The 25,780-nt window shown below is 38.4% G+C and overlaps 1 protein-coding gene across 1 annotated transcript in view; it reads left to right on the forward strand.

Moving 5' to 3' along the window:
- LOC126281444 (RNA cytidine acetyltransferase-like) overlaps positions 1 to 25,780 on the forward strand; it is a 95,366-nt gene that overhangs the window by 10,249 nt on the left and 59,337 nt on the right. The window contains exons 3-5 of the mRNA XM_049980413.1: positions 9,468 to 9,639; positions 9,794 to 9,978; positions 14,988 to 15,198. Coding sequence (XP_049836370.1) covers positions 9,468 to 9,639; positions 9,794 to 9,978; positions 14,988 to 15,198 — 568 coding nt within the window. The remainder of the gene's footprint in view (positions 1 to 9,467; positions 9,640 to 9,793; positions 9,979 to 14,987; positions 15,199 to 25,780) is intronic.

A 25,780-nucleotide genomic window follows, 5' to 3' on the forward strand; every position in this document is an offset into this window, starting at 1 on the left:
TACTATAATTTCATTCCATTTCAAATTATCCTTACAAAACTGGAAAAAAGCCAATTGTGCTGTTGCTGTGGAGCTGTGTGTGGTCAGTTTGTCCATTTTTTGACAACACATTTCAACAAAATCTTCCACTGTAGTTTCCTTTGTTTCAAGACTTGTGTGATCCATGTGTGTCCATTGTTTATAAGAAACAAGTTCGTCACCCATAAGGAGTTCACCATACAGTTTTTATTCATGTGTTCTGCAAGATTTGCCTTATCAGGACACTTTTCACACCTATGTATCATGCACTGGTCGGAACTGATGTCACACACTAGCAGCTTCATTGCACCTTTGTGATCCAGACCAGAATCCTTTATAGCAGGAAACATCAGCTTAGGATTTTGATGGGTCTCACATACACAAACATTGTGTGTGCCCCTTGCATGTACAGGCACAACCCATTTTGGCCGAAGATTGAAAAAAGATCATAAACCTACTTTGGTATTGGGATACTTTTCCTTGAATTCTAAGTATTGTTCTGATATGTTGCATAGCAACGGTCTTTTTTGCATCTGTACATGTACATTTCCCATTTTCTACATACAAAGTCTTTTTTTCCAGGCATTATTTGGCTGTAGTCATTATTTTCATGAAACTCTTGACACTAGCACCTTTATTTCTGAACTCAGTTGCTTGCTCTGAGCCTGCTGAAATTGTGGAATCACTCCTTGGGTTGCTTTTATTTTCCTAGCTTGCTTTATCATATATGTGGAAACATTGAATTCCTTTGCAGTGTAGTCAATAGATCATCTGGAAGGTACAAGGGTAAGAATAGCTACTTTTTTCTGGCATGTGAATATGGCACATTTTCCTTTTAAATCATGCACCATTTTGTCCAAATCGAGCATTTCTGGCATGATTTCTGTTCCTTCCTCGTCCAGCTATATTGTGTTTTAATTCCATTTCAGCTTCTTGTAGTTTTCTTCTACCATAGCTGGGCCTGTCTCTTTTCCCAACTTTACATGTCTTAATGGGAGACAAACCAAGAGCAGTCACTGAAGTATTTAATTGCTCATCTGCTGTGATTGTAGGTGGCTGATACTCTTCGTCATTGTCGTGTAAATTATCAGAATATTCTTCATTTTTTAGAAGTGTAACACACCTGGTACATAACTTTTGTCCTGGTTTCATGTTAAGCCCCATGCACTGATTCACTTTCAGTACTGATTTTATATCAATTTCTCTGAGGCTACACTTCACTGTCTTCTTATGAATCCAAAATGGATCAAGAAAACTTCTTTGTAGGAAAGAATACTTATCCAGAAACACTTTCATATGATGATAACAAACACTAAAGTTTCCTGGAACTGTACTGCTTGTGCCCACAGGGTGTATCCCGGATCTCCATAGCAATAAATCTTGGTTTGATTCATCCAGATCATACAGTACAAAGTGAATGCCACATTTTGTTCCATATGTTGTTTTATGACATTCAGATGCCTGTGCTCTACCAATACTGAAACTTGTTTGAACAAAAGCACCACTAGTACACTCTTTTGCCTCCATACTGACTTCCCATAACAATACTGACCAATCTGAACTAGAATCTTAAAAACATGAGTAACCTGTAATTGTTGCTTGTTTCCTTTGTTGTTCCTGCCTAATAATGACTTGTTCTGTCCCTGAAAACTACCACTGTTTAATTTTCTGTTGCCTAATGGTTCCCAACAATTGCTGCAGCTTTGTCTGAAACAAGCTGTCTGCATCATCTATATTACATGCTAAATCGTGTTAAAAGAAATGTAACCAAATACATCTCTGTCAACTTTTATTGTACACAAATGCCTTGCAATAACAAGTTGAAATTTTGCCTCATATTATACTATGGTCTACTTGCAGTGTTTGAAATTTGACGTGGATATCACTTGTCCTTTTTATGCTACCACACTTAGAAAACCCATGTTTTTCAGGTAATTTTTCAAATTTTTGTGTGCATGTAACTCTGTTTGTGTGACTGAGATGGGCACGAAGAGTTCTGTGTGTGTTTAGGCCACATTAAGCTTACCACAAAAAATTATACCCTTTTTGAGTGAATTATATTTGGCATAGAGAGCACCTACCTTTTAACATATTACATTTTTTAAATCACATTTTGAAATTTTTTATTTTCCCTCAGAAATATGTTGTTAGTGTTTTGATTCATAGAGTGTGTTCTCTAAGTGGATGTTACTGGGTTGTAAAAACTTCACTGGACTGTGTGGAATAGTTTCAAAGTTATTAAGACCTGAAGTTGGGTCTGAAGATAGATTGCCAGATGCGAGTTGCAATTTCCAGGTCATGCCACCTTCTTTCACAAGCCATAATTCTGGAACTAATTGGCAGGGGAACTTAAAATTTTGTACATGAGGGTTCCACACTTAGTAGCATTGGTGTGCTAAATTTCAGCCAAATCTGAGACTATCAGCTGGAACATTTTCTCAAATTGATTGAATTGACATGGAATGACCCAGCAGGATATTCCATTAGAGTTCTGAAAGTGATAATTGCAACATATGATACATACAAGGATGACAAAACAAAGAGACCAACAATAGAGAGTAGAAACTTACTTAATGATCTACTGCATCTGAAATTTTATTGTATAGTTTAATTAAAACCTCAGTTCAATAGTTGATTATTGATTTCACCCAAAATGATTATCCTGTAATAAACACGGTGGAACTGCACTGTGACATCTGTATCGAAACTGCCAAGAATATACATAAAAAAAACACTGCTATTTGTATTTCATCCACTGAATAGTTTAAATTCACGTGCATTTCAGTTATTGATTAGCAATTTTAATAACATGGCATCTTGAGAATATGTAGGCAACAACATAAACGGTCTTTGAATTAAGAAATGATATGAAACTTCCGTATTCATTCAGTTGCAGAGTATGGCAACATGAGTATAACCCTGATCCGTATTTTGTGAGCTAAAGAAAGGGGAATGTAAAGCTAATTGAAAATCCTTTTCCCAATGCACAGCATTGGCCGTTTGGTCTGTTAGTATTTTCAGCTCTGAAAAGAACATTTATTTTTTCTAGAAGCGTATTTAATAGGTGTGGTAGACAATGAGGGTTAGGGAATGTGAGTAGGGAATAGGTGATAGGACAGAGGGGCAGAAATTGTTGAGTGGAGGGTGTAAGGACAGTAGGTTACCATAGGTTAAGGCTGGTATAATTCTGGGAGTAGAGGATTTGTTGTGAAGATGATTCTCATCTGCACTGGTCTGAAAAGCTATTTGGTGGAGGGGTATTAGAATGGCCTCAGCTGTGATACAGCCATTGAAATTGAGCATCTTATGTTCAGCAGCATATTGTATCTCAGGGTGGTCTACCACACTCTTACTCTTAGCCACAGTTTGGCAGTGACCAGCTGGTTCGTAGTCGTACCAATATTAAAAAGGAGCACAATGATTGCAGTAGAACTGATATATAACTTGACTGCTTGCACAGTTTGGGCTTTGAAGGGGTAGGTTAAGCCTATGACAGGACTGGAGTGGGAAGTGGTGGTGAATGCATTGGGCAGGTCTTGCATCTGACATATGATCCCTGTGGCTGTGGGTTGAAATTGGGAGTGGCATAGGAATGGACTAGTGTATGTTTCGGAAGTTGGATGGGTGGTGGAACACTATTTTAGAAGGGGTGGGAGGTATTGTGTGTAGGTTGTCCAATATTTCAGGGCATGATAATAGGTAAACAAAGCCCTGACAGTGGACGTGGTTCAGTTCTTCCAGTCCAGGATGATATTGGGTGACGAAGGTGGCACTCGTTTGTAGCTGTTTCATGGGGTGGTGGGAGCATTGAGTATGTGTGGGGAAAAGGCTCTGGAGATTTGTTTGTGAAGATCTTGGCGAGCTCTTCAGCAAACTGGGTAAGGGAATTCTGGTCGCTGCACATGTACCATCTGCAGGTGGCCCGGCAGTTTGGGAGGGATTTTTTGGTATGTAAGGTATGACCTGTCAAATGCAGGCACGTAGTTGCTCTTGGATTTAATGTGGACTATGGATGGAGCCATCAGAGATTAGGAAGTCACCATCCAGTGAGGTCACATGCTGGTTTCGAGGAGATCAGGTGAAGCGGATGGGAGAGTTATGAAAAATGAGGATAGGGTGTTTTGGTTGTGACTCCAGATCTTGATATCATCAAAGAACAAGACCAGAGCTTTGGTGTTTTGGGAGGGTCAGAGGTCTCCTCTTGATGGCTCGTGAATAAGTTGGCATATAGGACAGTGCCATGTGGGTGCCTATGACTGTGCCACAGATGGCTTGCTAAATGTTACGAAGTGCCCCGTTTTTCCAATACAGTGCATACTTGAAGAACCAAGTGGGGGAGGGTCAGAGGGCAGATAAATGTGCCATTGATGGAGTTAGTATTTAGTTAAGAAACTAAATAGTTGATTTCTGGGCATAAAAAAGAAAAAAAATTGAACTCATTCCTAGCATTTTGTCTTGTCTGCTCTCTTCTTCTAAGCTTCTTTTAAATTTATTTCTACCATCTGTAATATTAAAGATTTTTGCAGTAATTCCCATCTAATTTGTCTTGAAGTTAAATTCAGATTAGAACAGAGATCTTTCTGATATCACATTTGTAAATGACAGTAAAAATAAATTGCAGCATTTTTAGCATTTATAGATTTTTAAACAGACTCTTACAATATGTAATTGTAGTTACTTTACTATGTATGTATAATGGGTATTTTTTGTGTTACTCTAGTGCTAGGTATTGCCTGGTGGCCTATTGGGTCAGATGACAAATCCAAAGGTATGGATCTCAATCCCCACTCAATCAAAGGATTTTTTTCTCTCTTTTATTCCTTCTTTTGCCTCTGGTAATCATTTTCTGATGTGAGAAATACCTTGCTGTGTGAAACTTCTGAGTCCTTGTTAAAATAGCTGTAGGTCCCCGTATCGCTGGATAAATGAGGTCAAGGCGGGAGGTAGGCAAGGGCATACCACCTCCAATTGGACTGTTCCTATTAAGGCACAGTTCTGTACAAACTAGCCTTCAGGGTGAATGGCAGCTTTCCCAATTTTTTGTCCTAAATATGACATCTTTGACTACAAAAGTGCTTAATAATCTCAGCTTCTAGATTCATATATCCTAAAAATTGTTAGGTATTGTGATAAGAAAAATAAATGGAGATGAATGTGCTAGAGTATGTTAAGTATCAGTATGTTTTGTGTTAGTTTGGCAGTATAAATTATTAATATGAACATTTGAAGCCTCCTGTTCCTTCATTCTTCATTGATAGGTGATGATATTGCACTTTCCTTGCAACATAAAGATGAATAAACTGCATCTGTAGTATGCAGTAAGCCTATCTGGCAACTCAGTTGAACTGCAGTTTACAATTTTTTGTTACAGTATTATTCAATTTGATTTAACAATCATACTATTTTCATCATCATTTGAATTCAAGCAAAATTTCAAACAACAAGGAAATGCAGAGGACACATGATTGCACAAGATTTTAAAATAAGTATGAAAATTGGTTGCTCTTGTGCATTCCTTTTGGTTTATCTCCAGCCTAGAGTGTCAGTCTGAAATTGAATCTTACAAACAGCTAACTGGCAAAATTTGATGCATTGTACCCCAAATCATGATTTATTCCTCAAATAAGAAAAAAAAAACATATACAGGAGGCATTCAGAGATATGGCAGGAATACTCATTTGAAGCAGAAAACTTAATGTTGAGATACGCCTATTCTGAATGGTTTCCGAGATGCAACATGCCTCAGAGAAAGGATATAATTGATAATTGCTTAGACACAGCCCAGTGGTTGTTTTTGGAATTTTTCTTCCACAGCTGCATGAATGCTGTTACATGTTGAAGAGCAGAGCAGTCTTTTTTAAGAGAACGTTTGTGGTACAATCTATGAGAGACATTACATCTGGAACAATTTAAACTGCCTACAATATGCTTGTCTGTCTCCTTCTGGAGTACTGCTGTGCATTGTGGGTTCTTACATGATAGGCTTGATGGAGGGTGTCAAAAAGGTTCAAAGAAGGGCTGCTTGTTTTATATTATCATGAAATAGGGGAGAGAGTGTCACAGATATTGCAAGTGAATTGGGTTGGCAATAATCAAAATGAAGTTTTTTTACTCTGTGGCGAGATCTTATCACAAAATTTCAGTCACCAACTTTCTCTTCATAATATGAAAATTTTTTGTCAACATCAAATCACTTAGGGAATAATCATGATAATAAAGAAAAGAAAAATTAGAGCTTGCACCAGAAAGATTTAAGTATTAGTTTCTCCTGTGCACTGTTTGCGAGTGAAAGTTGTTTGAGCCCTCTGCCAGGCATTTGGCATGAATTTCAGAGTAGATATGTAGATACAGAATCTTTTTCACTGCCTTGACCAGTATATTGTGTAATTTTATTCTCTGATAAAAAAAATGCTGTTTTGAGACTTTTTGTTCATTTTTCCTTTGTAAATGTAAGTCCAGACTGGCTCATCTTCAGTGATTATGTATAAAAATGTTAGTAAAAACCTTGATAATTTTTTTCCTGATACGAACAACAGATTGGTAAATGTATTCACTTGATGCAGTAAGGATACCCAATTTTTAAACAGCTTTTTACAGTGAGCCCAACTACAACTTACAGTTATTATTCTTGCAACCCTTTTTCGTAGTTTAAGAATTGTATCCATGTTTCGTGTTTTCGATCCTCAGAAAAGAATCCCATAACTAAGAGTTGAGTAGGTCACCACAAGACATTGGCTGCTACAAATTGATGACAGAACCCTAAGAGCAAAACATTCTGATGACGTTCTTTTTGCAAGCTTCTTTGTGTGTTCATTTCATGTTAACTGACAGTCACTATTCATCTGTAAAAGTTGGCCATGTTAACTGACAGTCACTATTCATCTCTAAAAGCTGTGTGTTGTTCACACAATCTATAAATTTATCATCTATACTTAATGTGACAGAATTGTGTTCCCTCTTTATACTGAGGTTGTTTTCTGAATGTTCAATGTTAATTTATTACATACAACCCAATCATAAACATCCATGAGGGTTTCATTAGCTTTCTCTGATAGGAGTTGCTGGTGTTTTATCAGTGACTATGACATTGCTGTTGACAGTGAAGATAACTTTTTTTCCTTGTCTTCTATTGTCCAGAAAATGAAACAATGGAAAATTCAATATTATGAACGCATTTGTGTGTGTGTGTGTGTGTGTGTGTGTGTGTGTGTGTGTGTGTGTGTGTGTGTGTGTGTTAGCGTTAGAAACTCCTGTGTTTATGTGTTTCTTGTCTGTCAATTGTGTTACTAAGTATTTTTCATCAGCAGATGTGTGAACTATCCCCACCTTTTGCATCCTGTTTTCCAAGTAAGATTAGAACCCCCATTTGCTATTCTGTTACACCTAGAACTTCTAACTTATGTAGTAGTATTTTCTGATCTACAGTGTCAAAAGTATTGGACAACTATAAGAATATGCTTGTAACACAGTCACCTTTGTCAAGAGCTCCAAGTATCACTTTTGTGTACTTTGCAGTGGCTGATAGTGTACTTATGCCACTTCAAGAACAAAACTGTGTTTTCTTTAAAATGTTGTATTTTTCATATAACTCATTAATCTATCTTCTTGATTTATCCAATTATTTTTTGGAGTGAAGGCAGTAGTGAAACTGTCCTGCAGTTTTCAGTACAGCCTGTGCTATCTTTGTTTAGTAATGGCACTACTCATGTGTGCTTTAGGTATTCTGGAGAAATACCTTAACAGAAGGTCTTATGTATTAAATTTGTCAGGGGGACTTGTGTGCTCTCTTTGCACACATTCATAACAGAACCTCACCTGCCTGCTGACTTCTCATTTTTTAACTTCTGTATTGGCTTCCTGATTTCAAGCTCTGCTGTAGAATATCATCATTGCACTTGCTCACCATGTAAGTCATTGTGGCTGCCACACATGTGTTAAGAAGATTTTGCAGTTCCAGAGAACCAGTCATTTACGAATTTTGCCATTTCCTGTGGGTACATCTATAATTTTATCCTCATCTTTGATTTGTATGTTGTTATACTTATGTCTGCCTTTTCCAGATCCAAGTTTTATGAGATCCCACAGCACCTTCCTTTTATTTTCTACATTCTACATCATTTTATCTTTGAGAACTTTCTTATTTTTTATTTATTTATTTATTTTTGCGGTGAGCAGTACCTGCTGTATATTTTTTTTATACATGTGATAGTAATCTAGGAATTGCGGCTTAGTGTAGTGCTTTTGTAAAGAACTGAAAAATTTAAATGTATGCAACAGCTTTTTAATAATCACAGTTATCTTTCTATTTTCCTTAGCTGCTGCTATAGAAAGCGGCTACTTTTGGAAATTTCTCCTCACGGCTTAATTTAAACAGTGTGCAGAATTTAGAGAACTAAGCTTCTAGTCCGTGTATACTTCATTTACTTACTTTGATTTACCAGTGACATAGAAAAAGTATGTGATTTACATTAAGAGAATATGCTTTTGTAGGCCTGCAATTTTACGGATTTTATCAAGCCTGTCTTTGGCTTTTGACAGTGATGACCAGAAAGGCCAAGATCTCCTGTAAATACTACAAAATTTTCTATGTCGATATCTGTAAGTACATGGCCTAAGACTCATGCTGAATGTTTTGATGCTCTAGTAGCATTGTTTATCATTCGTGCCATGCCAAAAATGCTCTTGGTGTATAGAAAGTTGTTCCTGATTTCACCTTAAACACCTGTGATAATATTCATATTTATACATGGTACTTCTGAGGGCTGAGACTCTTTCCAATACTTCAGAAACAGTATGTTTGTATTTGTGTAGTAGTTTTATTGTTATGATCTCTGGCATTAAAATAAGTCTGTACATCATTACCAGCTATTAGATTAAGGAGAAGTCTTTAAAATTACTAGCATAATTGTGACTTTCAAATTATACTTGTTCACCTAGCAAGGATTTGGGTTTTTCTAGTTTTTGGTGCCATGTTTCAATTTGTTCTAGCAGTTGTAGATTCTTGTCATTGGGTTGGGTGTGTAGACCTGCCAGGTTCTTTTGCATATCATTAATAACATATTTTGTGCTGAGCAGGTTTTGTGCAAAAGCCGATTTTTCAAAGTGGTTCAATTGGAAAGTATGTGTGTGCTATTGGAACAGGATTTTAAAATTCTGAATGTTTTTCCTGTATAGTAGGCAAAACAGCTAGGACATGAAATCTTATATACTCATCTGTTGATATATATATATGTATATCTCAAGCAGGTTAGCAATTTTTTTTTTAGATATACACTCTCTTTTCCTTTTTGTTGTTTGCTATGAAAGCTATTAAAGAGTAAATATGTTTTCAAAGTATTCTTTTTTTGCTTTCATTGAACAACTACTTTATTTACTTTAGTTGTACTGCCAACTGCAGAAGTCTCCTTTTATGTCATTTAGTAAACTATAATTTTATTTTATTTTCTTAGCCATCGCAAGAAGAGAATGAAGAACCTCCAACGTAAAATCAAATCTGGAAAGCTAAATGTTAATGAAGATGATCCCTTTGAGTTGTTTGTAGCCTCAACAAATATACGGTATTGTTACTATGCTGAGACACACAAAATATTGGGAAACACATATGGCATGTGTGTTCTCCAGGTAATTGAAAAACTAGATCGTTCTACGGTTGTGTTATCTGATTGTGTTTTTGTTTAACTATAGGATTTAAATTACCTCAGGTTTAAATGCAGTTGTATGTCTTCTTTGCCTTCTTCTCATTGGTAATGTTTTCATTTTTTTGCAAATTGCTCAGGATTTTGAAGCACTTACACCCAATCTCTTAGCTCGAACTATAGAGACAGTTGAAGGTGGTGGAATCATTGTTTTACTACTGCGAACTGTCAAATCACTGCGCCAGCTGTACACAATGAGCATGGATGTTCATGAACGTTACCGCACAGAGGCCCACCAGGATGTTGTTGGGCGCTTCAATGAGAGGTAATTGGTGTTATTTACCTATACATGAATGCTCTGTGTACAGTAGCATAATGCCACTTACATGTTTCTGTACCTGTGTGTAGTTAATGTAACCAAGCTAGAAATAAATGTTTGAGACATGTTCTGAAAGTAAGCATATATATATTAAAAACAAAGAATCCAAGACTTACCAAGTGGGAAAGCGCCAGTAGACAGGCACAGTAAAATAACACACAAAGACACACACAAAATTTCTAGCTTTCGCAAGCAACGGTTGCTTCTTCAGGAAAGAGGGAAGGAGAGGGAAAGACAAAAGGATGTGGGTTTTAAGGGAGAGGGTAAGGAGTCATTCCAATCCCGGGAGCGGAAAGACTTACCTTAGGGGGAAAAAAGGATAGGTATATACTAGCGCGCGCGCGCGCCCACACACACACACACACACACACACACACACACACACACACACACACACACACACACACACACACACACACACTTATCCACCCATACATATACAGACACAAGCAGACATATTTAAAGGCAAAGAGTTTGGGTAACAGACTGGGTAAGGATTCAGGGCGTTCGAGAAAGTGGTTGGTGTCTTTGATGAAGGATGGGAGAGTGCATGTAATGGGTTGAAGGTGTTGATCTACGTAGGCAGAGATACATTCTGTGGGGGCTTGGTAACCAGCTACAATGGGGTGGCCGGGATGTTTGGGTAAAACCTGTCCTATGCACTCTCCCACCACCACCAACTCCAGTCCTGTAACCCGGAAGGTGTACACGATCAAAGGCAGAGCCACGTGTGAAAGCACCCACGTGATTTACCAACTGATCTGCCTACACCGTGACGCTTTCTATGTGGGAATGACCAGCAACAAACTGTCCATTCGCATGAATGGACACAGGCAGACAGTGTTTGTTGTAATGAGGATCACCCTGTGGCTAAACATGCCTTGGTGCACGGCCAGCACATCTTGGCATAGTGTTACACCGTCCGGGTTATCTGGATACTTGCCACCAACACCAACCTATCTGTACTCCGGAGATGGGAACTTGCCCTTCAATATATCCTCTCTTCTCATTATCCACCAGGCCTCAATCTCTGCTAATTTCAAGTTGCCTCCACTCATATCTCACCTGTCACTCAACATCATCTTTGCCTCTGCACTTCCGCCTCGACTGACATCTCTGCCCAAACTCTTTGCCTTTAAATATGTCTGCTTGTGTCTGTATATGTACGGATGGATATGTGTGTGAGTGTGTGCGCGAGTATATACCTATCCTTTTTCCCCCTAAGGTAAGTCTTTCCGCTCCCGGGATTGGAATGACTCCTTACCCTCTCCCTTAAAACCAACATCCTTCCGTCTTTCCCTCTCCTTCCCTCTTCCCTGAAGAAGCAACCGTTGCTTATGAAAGCTAGAAATTTTGTGTGTTATTTTATTGTGCCTGTCTATCAGCACTTTCCCACTTGGTAAGTCTTGGAATCTTTGTTTTGAATAATTTTTCCCATGTGGAAGTTTCTTTCTATTTTTTGAAAAAGCATGTTTGAAAAGAAATTAGAGGATATTGTTGGTATATTTGTGGACTATTTTTCCACATAACCACCATCCAGTTCAGAGCATGCAGTGAGCCGTGGCACAAGTATGATTCCATCCTTGAAGAACTCTCCTGCCAACTCCTTCCCCACTTCAGGAACTCTTTCTGCACCTGCTTGTCAATTAAAAATTTTATTCGACTCTTACGTACCTTCAAGGAGGTGAAAAGATGATAATCTGAAGGCGCCAAGTCTGGGGAATATGGGGGTGATTCAAATCAATCAAATGAGTACAAGAGTGCTTGGCGGCTAAGGTTGTATGAGGACAGGTGTGCAACAAGCACATTGCTCCCCTCCTTTTGTTTTGAATGCTCTCTTTTTTTTTATATAGAGTGTCACAATATCATTTCACATTGATGGTCTCCACCTGAGGCATAATTTGGCAAAAGTACTGCCACATCAATCTCATCAATCTCCAGTTTTGAATTTTTTGGCGGATGGAGAATTGGTCTGATGCCACTGTGATAACTGTCTTTGTGTCCCAGACATATAATGAGCCATCCATGTTTCATCTCCAGCCGCAATAGAGCTAAGAAATTCTCAACTTAAAATTCAAATTACACAAGAAACTTGCCGGCACTGTTGACATGTTTTTATCGTGGTGCTCTGTCAGCTGTTTTGAGATCTGTCTTACACACTTTTTCCGGTAGCTCACAATTTCTGTGAGTGTCTTGTATAAGAGCATTCTGGAGAGTTGTGGAAACTTCCTGGAAATTTCATCCACTGTCAGTTGCCAGTCTTCATGAACAGTTTCCATTTTTTGCACCAACTCATCAGTCAAAATGGGAAGTCTTTCACTTTCCTTTTCATCATGAACATTTAGTCTGTCGCGACTAACCTCCCTACACCACTTAAAAAACTCAGTCTATTCATAACACCTTTGCCATAAACCATTTTGATGCACAGAAAGACTTCAGTAGGTTGTTTTTCATTCCACAAGTAGGAGGCAGATCACAGCATGTGACTCGCACTTGGCGGGATTTCTTACTGACATCTTTCATGCAACTTGACACTACAGTGTGAGTTTACTGCAATGCTTGCTTTTGCCAGGGGATCCCCCTGTACCACCCAGTATTGCCAACTCTCAAAAAAACCAAAGTCCATTATGGTCACAGTATACTTACTTTCTGAACATGTCTAATAGAGGGTGAAAATATGCAACACATCTCATATGACACAACAAGATAGGATAAACAGTAGAAAGAACTGCCAATATGCTCAGAAGAGGATATCCTTTCTAGTATTTTGTGCAAACATTTAATTTCAGTTTCAAAATATGCAAGTATAAAATGAGTAGTAAAACTGTGTAAACCAGAGACAAAGTACATGTTTACCATATGTGTAAACAGAAACACGCAGGATATACCTTGTCAATGTATTAAAATGAAAAAAAATGGAAATAGACAGTAAAAAAAAAAATCTTACGAAGAACCAGAGAGGAAGAGGGTTTAACTGTGGATGAGGTTCATGTATAAATGATCTATTGGATAGACTACATAGCTTTCTTAGGACAGTTTGTGTATGCCAGAAAAGTAACACTTCTTTTCCATACCTTGTATTTCAAAGACTATAAATAATAATGTGTAAAATAGGAAATAATAATAAAGATTTATGAGTGAAATGTAAAATTCCATGTAGAAGTTAAAAAATATTTAATAAAGTTGTATTTTTCAGGATAAAGTGATAATTATGATATTACCAAACATCAGCTTAAAAATAATGTGTTATTTATGTTTATGAATCACCACTGCTATCTTTTTAGTCAGTATACTGAATTCCAGTAGTTCATGATAGATGAGCCATTAATTTATTTCTGAGGTTTCCTCAGTATGAATGATTGACAGCATAGTTTACAGCAGGAAAGCAGTAGCAGAATGAATTTTTGTATTCTAAGACCTAGTATCAATACATTATTAGTGCAAAGTTTGAGGTTTACTCACAATTACTTCCAGAGTTAAAAAAAGCTGAACTTAACATTTTTTCGAGCATCTATTTTTTTCGGCTGATTTTGCTTCACATTATTCACATGAAAATTCCTCAGGAAATAATTTTTTAATTACTTTGCTTAAGAGAGCACAACAAGTTATACCAGATGGCCTAGTTTTGATTGTTTCAAGAAGATATTGCCACAGATATTATACCTCAAAATTGCCAAAAACTCACGAGTGCTCTTAATATCTGGGCTATGGTTCAAACAAATGATCATATCTCGGGAAGTATTGAATAAGTGTTTGTGGAACTTTACCAATGTTTATTGGGAACACATGTGAATGTTCACACAAACTTCCAGGAAAACCTGTGAAGGTCATACGGGCCTTTTTTCCGAAATTGGGCCACTTGGCATGGAATGGCCAAGTTATCTTGTTAGAAAATGCCATATCCGTCAGGGAAAACATCAAGCGTGAAGGGATGCAGGTGGTCTGCTATAATGTTCCTGTAGTCCACAGTTGTCTTGGTGCCTTTGATTACTACCACAAGTTTCGTGAAAGCCCAGGTGAATGTCCTCAGTAGTATAGTATTCTCCCTAAAGGCTTGCATTCATTGTGTGATGTTGGTTTTGAGCAGCCATGTGCCTTGTTGATAGCATATTGAGACACAACTGTTGATATGGTGTATCGAGAAAGAAGAGTCAACTGACCAGATGATACAATTCCGTTGATCCACAGTCCAATCTCTGTGATCCCCTTCACAGTGCACTCATAATTGACCATGTCATTGGATCATCATGGGAACATGTGGAGATTGCCTGCTGATAGAGCTCCATGTTAAGCAATGTCTGCTAAATAGTTTGCTTCAAAACACTTGCCAGCCTTGTTTGCTGGATTCAGATCTTCCATAGGCAGCAGCGTATTCTGCTGTATGAAGCAAGCAAACCTCCATCTTCTGTGATGAGGTGTGTATGTCCAAAATGTTGTCACCTACTCTTGGTTCACAGTGCTTCAACCCCTTCCCATAATCACTCACGACAGTAAGACATGAACAGCTGATGAGTTTCGCTGTGTCTGAAAGTGTCGTTCACACGCGCGCACACACACACACACACACACTCACACTTTTGTTCCTTGATTGTGATGTAATTTTGTGAGATGCACTTCCTCTCCAAGTTTCCCAGTTCTGGAATAACCACAGAGGAGTTAATAAACTGATAGCTGGATTTCATGTGTCTCAAGAGTATGACTGGACTCTAGTCGCTGGTCACACTATTACTACAACTACTCAACTACTTAACATCACCTGAAGAAATAACTAGAGCTGTCTTTGAAATACCATAGGCAAAAATAGAGTCATAAGCTGTGCTGGAAAATTGAGAAACAAGATCCCCTCATAAAATTAGTTATTGAAATTGAAAATATAAATGACATTACATTATGTATTATTCTCAGTCTTCAAAACACTTTCAGCAATAATATGACGCTTCTGTAAATATGTACAGGTTTCTGCTGTCGCTGTCATCATGCTCGCGTTGTTTGGTGGTGGATGACCAGCTAACTGTGTTGCCTGTTTCGTCACACAACCTTCAGGTTGAGCCTGTTGGTAGGCCTGAGGCAGCTGCAACTGAGCAAGAACTATCAGAATTGAAAGAGAGTTTACGGGATACACAACCAGTGGGTGTTTTGGTCAACTGTTGCAAGACTGTAGATCAGGTATAGTTTCATCATAGTAGGCTGCTGTCAAGGGCACCCATACCGGAGGACAAGGGGACTCACACCCTTCCCTTTCCCCTAACTCTCAAAGAAAGGACAAAAAAAGTAGTGTAGTCAGGTGTTTTTCTTATAAAAAAAAATCATTTAAAAGTTAGTATTATGCACGTTTTTAACAGAGTCAGAACTGTAACTTTTTTATGGCTACTTGCATGTCACCATTTGTTTTTCAAAATATTAAAAATATTCAGCACCTCCCATGTCTTTGCATCCCCCTCTCCCTCCCCCTCCCCTCTTCCAGCCTATACAAATATCATATGGGTGCCCTTGGCTATTGTGCACGAAGTAAATGTTAATGTTGTATGTATCCGGTGTTATCTGCTCTTTGTAGTAGTAATGCTGATTTATAACAGATTGAAATTGAAAACTTACACCAAAAATGCCGTAATCCTCATAACAAATAATCATAATACACATACTACAGAAATTATTAACCAAAATATGATTAGTGACTGAATGAATCTTATGTTGTCAGAATATTAAATTAATTTTTAACATTTAGAACAAGTGTTTCTTTATTCAGGAGCTAATAATTTTAAGCAGTACATGTGAAAATGAATTTGGTTATAAAGAATGGCTGTGTTACTCAAAATCTTACATTAGGAGATGTCTATAAATATTACTTCTGATGTAATCTAATCCAGTTTTCTTTGCTCTCATTGTGACTTCACATTAGTTTCAGTTGGTTTTAGCCTTTCAATATCAATGTACTGCATCAGATTTTGTCTTGTTTCCCCTTATTTCATCCTTTTCGTGATTTTTTCCAATGTATTTTTGTGAATTTTTTTTGTGTGAATGTAATTCTATGTTATTTACATATTATTTCGTGTGTTGTCCATCATCATGGATTCTTGCTCTGTCCATCTTCTTTAATGCAGAAAATTTTCCTTATCCCTAGCCAAAACCCAGTTCCACATACTGTTTTGGCATTGTTGCTTGCCTCATGGGAGTCCTCCCTGGAGTCCATCTCTCTCCTCACCACTGCCTCCTACCTTCTACATGCTTCCTAAAGCCCCTAAACCCAACCATTTTGGACACGCCGTTGTGGCCAGTTACTGTGCCGCCACTGAGAGAATCTCTGCTCTTGTAGACCAACACCTGCAACCTGGGACCAACACTCCTATATAAAAGATACCAACCATTGCGTCCACTGACTCTCCACAGTTCCTGTTACTTTTACCACACATTGCCCTGCTCATCACTATTGATGCCACTTTACTTTACACTAACATCCCTAATACCCATGGCCTTAGCACTATTGAAAACCATCTTTTCCAACACCCCACAGATTCCAAACGTACAATCTCCTTCTTACTCACCATTACCAACTATAACCTCACTCAAATTAATTCTCCTTTGAAGGCATTACCTACAGACAATATGGGGTATGACTATCGGCACCCACAAGGCACCATCCTATGCCAACATTTTCATGGGCCATCTAGGAGAATCCTTCGTAAACACCCAGAATCCCAAATCACTCACCTGGTCTCTGTCCATATCAAACCTACCAACTACCAACAATACCTCCACTTCAACAGCTGCCACCCATTCCGTACCAAGAAGTCCCTTCCATACAGCTTAGCTGCCCGTGGCCATCACATCTACAGTGATGAAATATACTGAGGGCCTCCCTGAGGCCTTTGCAGATCATAATTATCCTCCCAACGTTGCTCCCTACATCCTACCACCACCACCACCTACTCCAGTCCGGTCACAAAAATAACCTATCTCATCAAAGACAGGGCTACCTGTGAAACCAGTCATGTGATCTAAAAGCTAAGCTGCAGCCAGTGCTGCATTCTACATGGGCATGAGAACCAACAAGCTGTCTCTTCGCATGAATTGCCACTGACAAATTGTGTCCAAAAAATGACAGGACCACTCTGTTGCTGAGCATGCTGCCCAACACAACATTTTTCATTTCAATGACTGCTTCACAGCCTGTTCCTTGTGGATCCTTCCCACCAAATCCAGATTTTCCAAATTGCGCAGATGGGAACTCTCCCTGCTGTATATCCTAGTTTCCCGTAACCCACCTGGCTTCAACCTTCATTAGTTGCCGGCCTTACCCATCTACCCCTTCCCTGCTCCCATTCCAGCACTATACAGCCCCCTATTCCACCAACACACTCTGTCTTTGTACTTCCCCACCTCTCCCCTGCCCTCCATGTAATTTCCCAACTCCACTTAGGTGCCCTACTGTCTCTCCGCCTCGTCCCTGCATGCTCGCACTAACAGCACTTTACCATCCCTCACCAACCCTGCTATCCCTCCCTCAGCCTCCTCCTTACTGCCGCTCCCCTCACCAGTTGTCTCTCCCATCGTGCGCTGCTGCCCGTTGTCTGGCTTCAGCTGCCAGAGACTGTGGTCATTTATCATTTATGTGTGAGTTGCATTTGACTGAGGTGTGTGTGTGTGTGTGTGTGTGTGTGTGTGTGTGTGTGTGTGTGTGTGTGTGTTTTGTCCTTTTTCGACAAAGGCCTTGTTGGCCGAAAGCTCATTTTGTGACAGTCTTTTTGTTGTGCCTATCTGCGACTCAGCGTCTCTGCTATGTTGTGAGTAGCAACTATCCTTTTCATAATCTTGTTACATTCTGTAAAGATTAAAATGTTTATAGTTATTTGGTTTGTGAGTCCTAGGAAGGTGGACAAAAAAAGAGTCAAATGTTCAGAATTTAACATTGATGAATTAGCACTACTCACAATCTAGAATCTATCACATTTAACAGTACATATAAAACTATCTGAAACCAAAACACTCAATCACGTCTAAACACAGCAAAATTTAACAGCAAAATCAAACAATGGAAACTCCAGGTAGGAATGACAGAAATATTGGAAAAGATAGATTGCTGTAAAGATGACATATTGAATTGCAGACAGGTACAATTTTTAAGACATTCACATAAAACTTTTGGCCACATCCTTCATCAGCAAAAGAAAAACATGTATATGAATGGTGTGTGCTTCTCTTTTGCTGATGAAGGCTGTTGTGACTGATAGCTTTTTATGTGACTGCCTTTTAATTCTCCCTGTCTGCAACTTAACATGTCATCTTTACGGGAAGTAGCAATCAATCTTTTCCTACATTGTTGACATTCAAAACTTACAACAAGTATCCACAATAACACCTACAATACCATGGGATTATAGTTTAGCCTCTTCATCGCATGTGACAATTTTGCCACTAAGCTCAATTTACAGTTGACAAAGATCTAAAACAGAGAGATTTCATGCAAAAAGTGTCTGCATAAAGACGAATATGAGTGAACCACAATGTTTATGACTGTTGTTGTGGTCTTCAGTCCCCAAACCAGTTTCAGGACTGAAGACCACAACAACACAGAAATACCAATGTTGTTGATGTTGTGGATGGATTGAGAGTTGTAACCTTGTGGTGTGAAAGGAAATTGCAATTATGAGGGCTAAAAAAACGAAAATGAAATTGACTCTGCACATTGGTGCAATCTAAGAAGGAAGTTTGCGAATGTTTTTTCGTAGAGGGCCTCCAGGCATGCAGCAGCACTCAAAGACAGATCTATGGAAGATTTCTACCTGCTGCTAAGTACAGCCGGAGTCTTGTCCCTACTAAAATCCACTGTGCAGTGCTGTCCTGTGGGGAGCTGCAGTGGGAAAGCAACCACCAAATTTGATCTGAAGACAGCAGCATGTACTGATTGACCACAAAGCATTAGAACATTGAATGACCAAAGATGATCGATATTTAAAAAATTCTTTTACGTTATTTCAGTTGCAAACTTTTTACAGTGTGACTATATGGGTCTGAAGATGATCCAGGGAGATTGAAACTAAACGCACTCTAAAAAATGTGCAACTGAGACTGAAAAATAAATGATATTTATAAAAAATTTATCCCATGAGAAAGTTAGCATGTGGTAGCAAATGCTCTTGCTACTATTTAAATCGTATTTTTTACTAAAAGGAAATATAATAATATAATAAAAAATCATTGTATGAAATGAAAGGCACTTATCTACCTAATCATAGTATTTATTAAGGTATAAGTAACAAAAATGCAGTCTTAGGCATAAATAAAGTCTTCTGAACTGTTGTTGTTTACTTATGGCCCATATAATGCATATAATATATTTAAAAAATCAAAAATTGCATACATTTTAATTGATCAGTCTTCCATAGTATCTGGAGAAATGTGTCCTTCATAACATCCCTTGCACATGAATGTCACATGCTCAGTGCAGAATGATTTGTGACACAAAGTACATGCTTTTTTTAGATCATCTATTCTTCCTTCTTGGACAAAGCATGCAAAAGCCACTGGGTCCTGTCTCTGTTTCCATGTTCGAAAGATGTAGAAACCACTTTATTTGGAACTTGAGATCCGATGAAATGTTCTGCAGTGTTATTCTTTGTGAAATATGTGGTTTCACCATCTCTAGAGCCACATCTTTCAGGAGTACACATCCTGCAATTACACTTTGTGTGGTTTCTTTGTACATGATTTGCACGTTGATCCCAGTTATATTCAAAATAGTGAAGAACAGTCTGATTGGCTACCTTGAAGAAATTTGTGCAACAGAATAATCCTCTTTCTTTTAGTCAATAACGTCCACACCTCCTCTATTATTGTTATAAAATGTAACAATTTCTGGTTTAGCTTCAATACCTATCTCTTGATCGTGTTATGCTCATTGTGGAGTGAGGATAACATAAGTACAATTTTCTTCGTTTTTTTCCTTGGTACGTAAGATACGATGACATTGAAACTTCCTGGCAGATTAAAACTGTGTGCCCGACCGAGACTCGAACTCGGGACCTTTGCCTTTCGCTGGCAAGTGCTCTACTACTGGCAGAAGTAAAGCAGTGGGTACCGGGCGTGAGTCGTGCTTCGGTAGCTCAGTTGGTAGAGCACTTGCCCGCGAAAGGCAAAGGTCCCGAGTTCGAGTCTCGTTCGGGCACACAGTTTTAATCTGCCAGGAAGTTTCATATCAGCGCACACTCCGCTGCAGAGTGAAAATCTCATTCTGGAAACATCCCTCAGGCTGTGGCTAAGCCATGTCTCCGCAATATCCTTTCTTTCAGGAGTGCTAGTTCTGCAAGGTTCGCAGGAGAGCTTCTGTAAAGTTTGGAAGGTAGGAGACAAGGTACTGGCAGAAGTAAAGTTGTGGGTACCGGGCGTGAGTCGTGCTTTGGTAGCTCAGTTGGTAGAGCACTTGCCCACGGAAGGCAAAGGTCCCGAGTTCGAGTCTCGGTCGGGCACACAGTTTAAATCTGCCAGGAAGTTTCATATCAGCGCACACTCTGCTGCAGAGTGAAAATCTCATTCTGGATACGATGACATTGTTTTCACCGAAACCAAAAATAGAACTAGGCATCGATCTGTTCTTTGTTGAAAAAAATGTGCCGACCGCTGTTGTTCTGTAGATATTTCTCAGTTCTTTGAATAGTGGAATGGATGTGAAATAATTGTCCAGTGTTAATGTTTCTAACACTGTTCAATATAGGAGCAGCAACCCTCTTGATCATGTCAGCAACTGCGTTGCTCAAATTATAATTCCCTAGTGGCTGTTTTCCAGCATATATCTCCAAATTACACGTACAGAAGGTCTTCACATCTACAAGGGCATAGATTTTTATGCCGTATTTAGCGGATTTGTATGAAATATATACCCGAAACTTACAGCGGCCCCTGAATGATTCCAACATTTCATCAATAGTACAGTACTCTCCTGATGTATAATTATCATTACAGTGTCTAAAAAGACTTCAAACATTTATCAGATAGGCGCTAGGTTATCAGCACGGTTTCTTGCCTCCCGAGTATTGATATCATCAAAATATAACACTCGTAACAAAAGTAAGAAGCATTTTGTGGACATTGTTGCTGGAAAAAAGTCACAGGATGTACCATCATCAATCCACATTCCTTTCACATTCAAATGATTTGTTTTCTTAAAACCAGCTATTTACAAAAATCCAATGATTTTTTGTCTTCTGTATCATCCGGATCCAATATACATTCTTCATCCAAATCAAGGTCTTCCAGCCATGCAAGTATTTGTTTTCTTTGTCGGTCATCCATATTGATTTTTGTAAGCTGTATATAATAAAGAACATAATTACTAAAAATAAAATTACCTTCAGTTTGTTAAAATGTAATAAAGCAAGAAATAAACATTTACATAACAATAAAAAAATACTTACACGGAGAGGTGCACGATGGGCCAAAAGCCGCACTTTACGGTGCGGTGGCACAATCGATTCACTACGAGGTCACAGGAACACTGAGAGACATGAAAGTGTGGTGCACGGGGAGGAGATGAACGCCTAGAAAGGTACTGAGGCGCTCACCGCACTATCGTGTTAATAACATATACAATTATCGAAATGAATTTTTGTGTGAGAGAAATGCTCATAGCACGCCTCGTCATGGGTTAAATACCAACACAGTTGCTGCGTTATCTCATGTATAGTGAAGGATGGTTGCTTTTAAAAGGCTCTAGGGGCTATGGTATGTTTATTAAAGTAACAGAGTTGAAAAAGAGGTGGCAAGTGGATGCAAATTATTAGGAGTTTTTCCACACAACAGCTAATTTCGTCAGCATTACTAGATTTAAATTGAACACTCTTCTTTTACTTTAGTTGATGTTCTTCTAGCCCCTTTACAAGAACCTGGCCATTTTATTCAACGGCTCTTCAGAGTCCTTTGCCATCTCTGACAGAATTACAATGTCATCAGCAAACTTCAAAGTTTTTGTTTCTTCTCCCTGAACTTTAACTGCTTTTCAAAATTTTTCCTAGGTTTTCTTTACTATTTGATCAGTGTACTTATTGAATAACATTAGGAATAAGCTATAACTCTGTCTTATTTCCTTCTTTCTTACTGCCTTCCTTGCATGTGCTCCAACTCTTAGAACTGCAGTCATGTTTCTGTACAAGTTGTAGATTACTTTCAACCCTGTTATCTTTCGAATTCCAAAGAGTGCATTCTACTCAGCATTGTCAGTTTCTTTCTCTAAATTTACAAGTGCCATAAATATAGGTTTGCATTTATTCAGTCTTTTTTGAAGATAAGTCATAGTGTCAATATGGCACTGTGTGTTCCTATACAAGCTTTTAGATTCTTCTGTAAATAATTCTTCTCGGTATTTTAATGCCATGTCACACTTGTCGTCACCTGCCTTGTTTGGAACTGTAATTATCACTTTCTTCATAGAATCTGATTGTATTTCACCTGTGTGATATATCTTGCTTGCAAGGAAGAATAGTTTTGCTGTAACTGGTTCTCCCAAGGATCTCAGTAATTCTGAGGGAATCTCATATACTGACAGGGACTTTTTTCACATGAGTCTTTCCAAGCTTTGTCATATTCTTTCCACAGCCTCATATCTCCCATTTCATCTTAATTTACTTCCTCTTTTCATTAAATAGTATTTTCTCAGAGCTTATTTCTCCTTAACTGACCTCCTGCAGGATAATATTATTCGAATAACTTTACGTTTAGGCTGAAAGTATCAGTTTCACAAAAGAAGATTATTTATTTCTTTGCAAGCATGTATTTAAATAGTTTGCACATTGAAAATATGTACATAAGTCCCAAATTTAACCAGTGATGAAATTAGGTATCCATAACCCATTCACAAACGAGGAGGAGGAGAACTTTTATAAACTGTCATCTAGTTACTCTAACTGTGGTTCTGGTATAAGTGAAGTAAGAAGTTGTGCACAATAAGGTACTCAAAGTGATAAAATGACCCATAGGGAACAAAAATGTATCTAAATGCAGGTTTCAGGTAATTCTTTGTGATTTGTACAAATGACTCATTAACTATCATAACATGTTTCATGTAGGTGGTATACTGAAAAGTAACTAATTAACTGATAAGTTTGTTTCATCTTTTGTGTTGCATTGTATTACATTATTTTCCTCACCTTACTGATAGGTTGTCTGAGAATATTGTTCTTCTTGCTTCTGCTCCAGTTTTTCTTACTTTATCATTTGAAGGGACTGCAGCTAATTTATTGCCTCATCCTCATCCAGTCCAAGCTTGTATGTTGTTTTATGTTATGTTAAACCTTAATTTTCATACCCTCTCCCCTTCCCCTCCCTCCCCCCCCCCCCTCCCCCTCCCCCAGTACTTACGAATGAGACATGTTTGGTTTCAAAATGCGTAGAAGTTCTGTATCGTCTATCTGTGTTGCTGCATCTTATGTTCCTCTGTAAGACAGTGCTCAGCCAGGTTGTAATAATCATGTATGGCTATGATATTCAACACAACTTTCATTGACAGTGCAAATAGTTTGGCCAGTGTATATTTTAACGCACTCCCATGGTATTTTGTAAACGTCAGGCTTCTTCAAATCTAGATCATCTCCAACAGAGCCAAAACATGCTCTAATCTCAGTTGGCGAACAGGATACACATCTGATTTCATATTTCTTCAAAACCCTACCAATCTTGGCGGACACGTTCCCAAAATATGGAATGAAAGCCACAGAACTAAAAGTGTCTTCAGCTGATTTAGGTAATGGTCCAAACTCAAATGCATGACGAATCTGTCTGTCTGTATAGCCATTATGATAAAGCATGTCCTTTATAGCATATGCTGTTTTGACTAAGATACGTAAGGCTCCTGTACTTTGAAAGGTGAATGACAGCTGATAACATGTAAATAACTACCTCTGTGTCAAAGAGTTCCGTCATCTTTTTTATAAACCATAGATTATACAGATTGCTGAAGATGGGCTCCTTCTATGCCTGAGGCATCTTGACGATATGTTTCTTATTTGGCCACATGGAATAGGTTCTTTTTACTGGTATTGAACCATTTTAATTGCCTTCATCCTAACATCAGATTCACTATGGAAATTGAAAAGGAGGGGAAGTTACACTTTTTGGATGTACTGGTTTATAAAAAAATGAGCGAACTCTTGGACACAGAATTTATGGGAAACCAACACATGCTGATAGCTATTTCATGATACCAGATGTCATCCACTGTTTCAGTGTACAGGAATCCTACAGACCTTGGTCAAAAGAGTTGTGCTACATCGGGTGCTGAGAATTTACCACAAGAGATGCTATACCTGAAGGATGTGTTTAATCATACTGACAGACGGATTTGACATGCATATGAGTTGGTAGGGTTTTGAAGAAATATGAAGTCAAATGTGTATTATGTCTGCCAGCTAAGATTGGAGCACTTCTTGGCTCTGTTGAGGATAATGTAAGTTTGAGGAAGCCCGGCATCTATAAAATACCATTGGAGTGCAGTAAAATATATATTAGCCAAACTATTTGTATCATCAATGACAGATGTGTTGAGCATCATCACCATTTATGGTTATTACAACCTGTCAAGTCTGCAGTGGCTGAGCATTGCCTTACAGAGGAACGTAGGAACCTATACAATGAGACACAAGTGGTCGCAAATACCTCGCTTTACTGGGACTGTGTTTTAAAAGAATCTTTCGAAATCAGAATAACAGATAACATCATTAACTGTGATAATGGATAACTGCTAAGTGAAACTTGCAATCCTGTTGCATCAGATGTAAAGAAACAATGGCATCTGAATCAGCTGGCTGTGAGTATTAACTTTTGATGATATATTGTTTTTCTATAGCATTCTCCACTGGAGGCATTGCAACTCTTCTTGTTCCAAGGGGGCAGCAGCAATGTTAGAGCACTTGTGCATTACCTTAGTGCATGCACTTTTGTATTTTCACTGCATATAAAGGTTACATTTTTCATGTTTTGAATCAGTTACCGTCGAGAGTGGAAGTGAAACATGGACAATAAATAGTTTGGACAAGAATAGAATAGAAGCTTTTGAAATGTGGTGCTACAGAATAATGCTGAAGATTAGATGGGTAGATCACATAACTAATGAGGAAGTATTGAATAGGATTGGGGAGAAGAGAAGTTTGTGGCACAACTTGACCAGAAGAAGGGATTGGTTGGTAGGACATGTTCTGAGGCATCAAGGGATCACCAATTTAGTATTGGAGGGCAGCATGGAGGGTAAAAATCGTAGAGGGAGACCAAGAGATGAATACACTAAGCAGATTCAGAAGGATGTAGGCTGCAGTAGCTACTGGGAGATGAAGAAGCTTGCACAGGATAGGGTAGCATGGAGAGCTGCATCAAACCAGTCTCAGGACTGAAGAGCACAACAACAACAACATCGTCGAGAGTGGCTTAGCTTTTTTTTCCTGATGATGGTAGCCAAATGGTTCGTGGAAGTATTGTATGCAGATGACTGTTTGATCCGTCTGAAGACCTGACAAGAATTTGATCTATTAATACACTGGAAGTCTACATAGTCACATTATTATTCTCCGGTACTTTTTCAAATATAAGACATCATCAGCACTCTTTATAATTGTGATATACGATAACCACATATTATATGCTAGTTGTTAGAGGGCTTTTCTTACAGAATATGAACAACTTTCACATTGTTGCTACATGCCAGTGAGTGTGTTTTTCTTAAACAGATGTGCGTGCTTTTTTTCTTGTGTCTCCTAATAGAACCTGGTGT

This window comes from Schistocerca gregaria, chromosome 7, assembly GCF_023897955.1.
Source record: "Schistocerca gregaria isolate iqSchGreg1 chromosome 7, iqSchGreg1.2, whole genome shotgun sequence".
In the NCBI taxonomy this organism is placed as follows: Eukaryota; Metazoa; Arthropoda; class Insecta; order Orthoptera; family Acrididae; genus Schistocerca; species Schistocerca gregaria.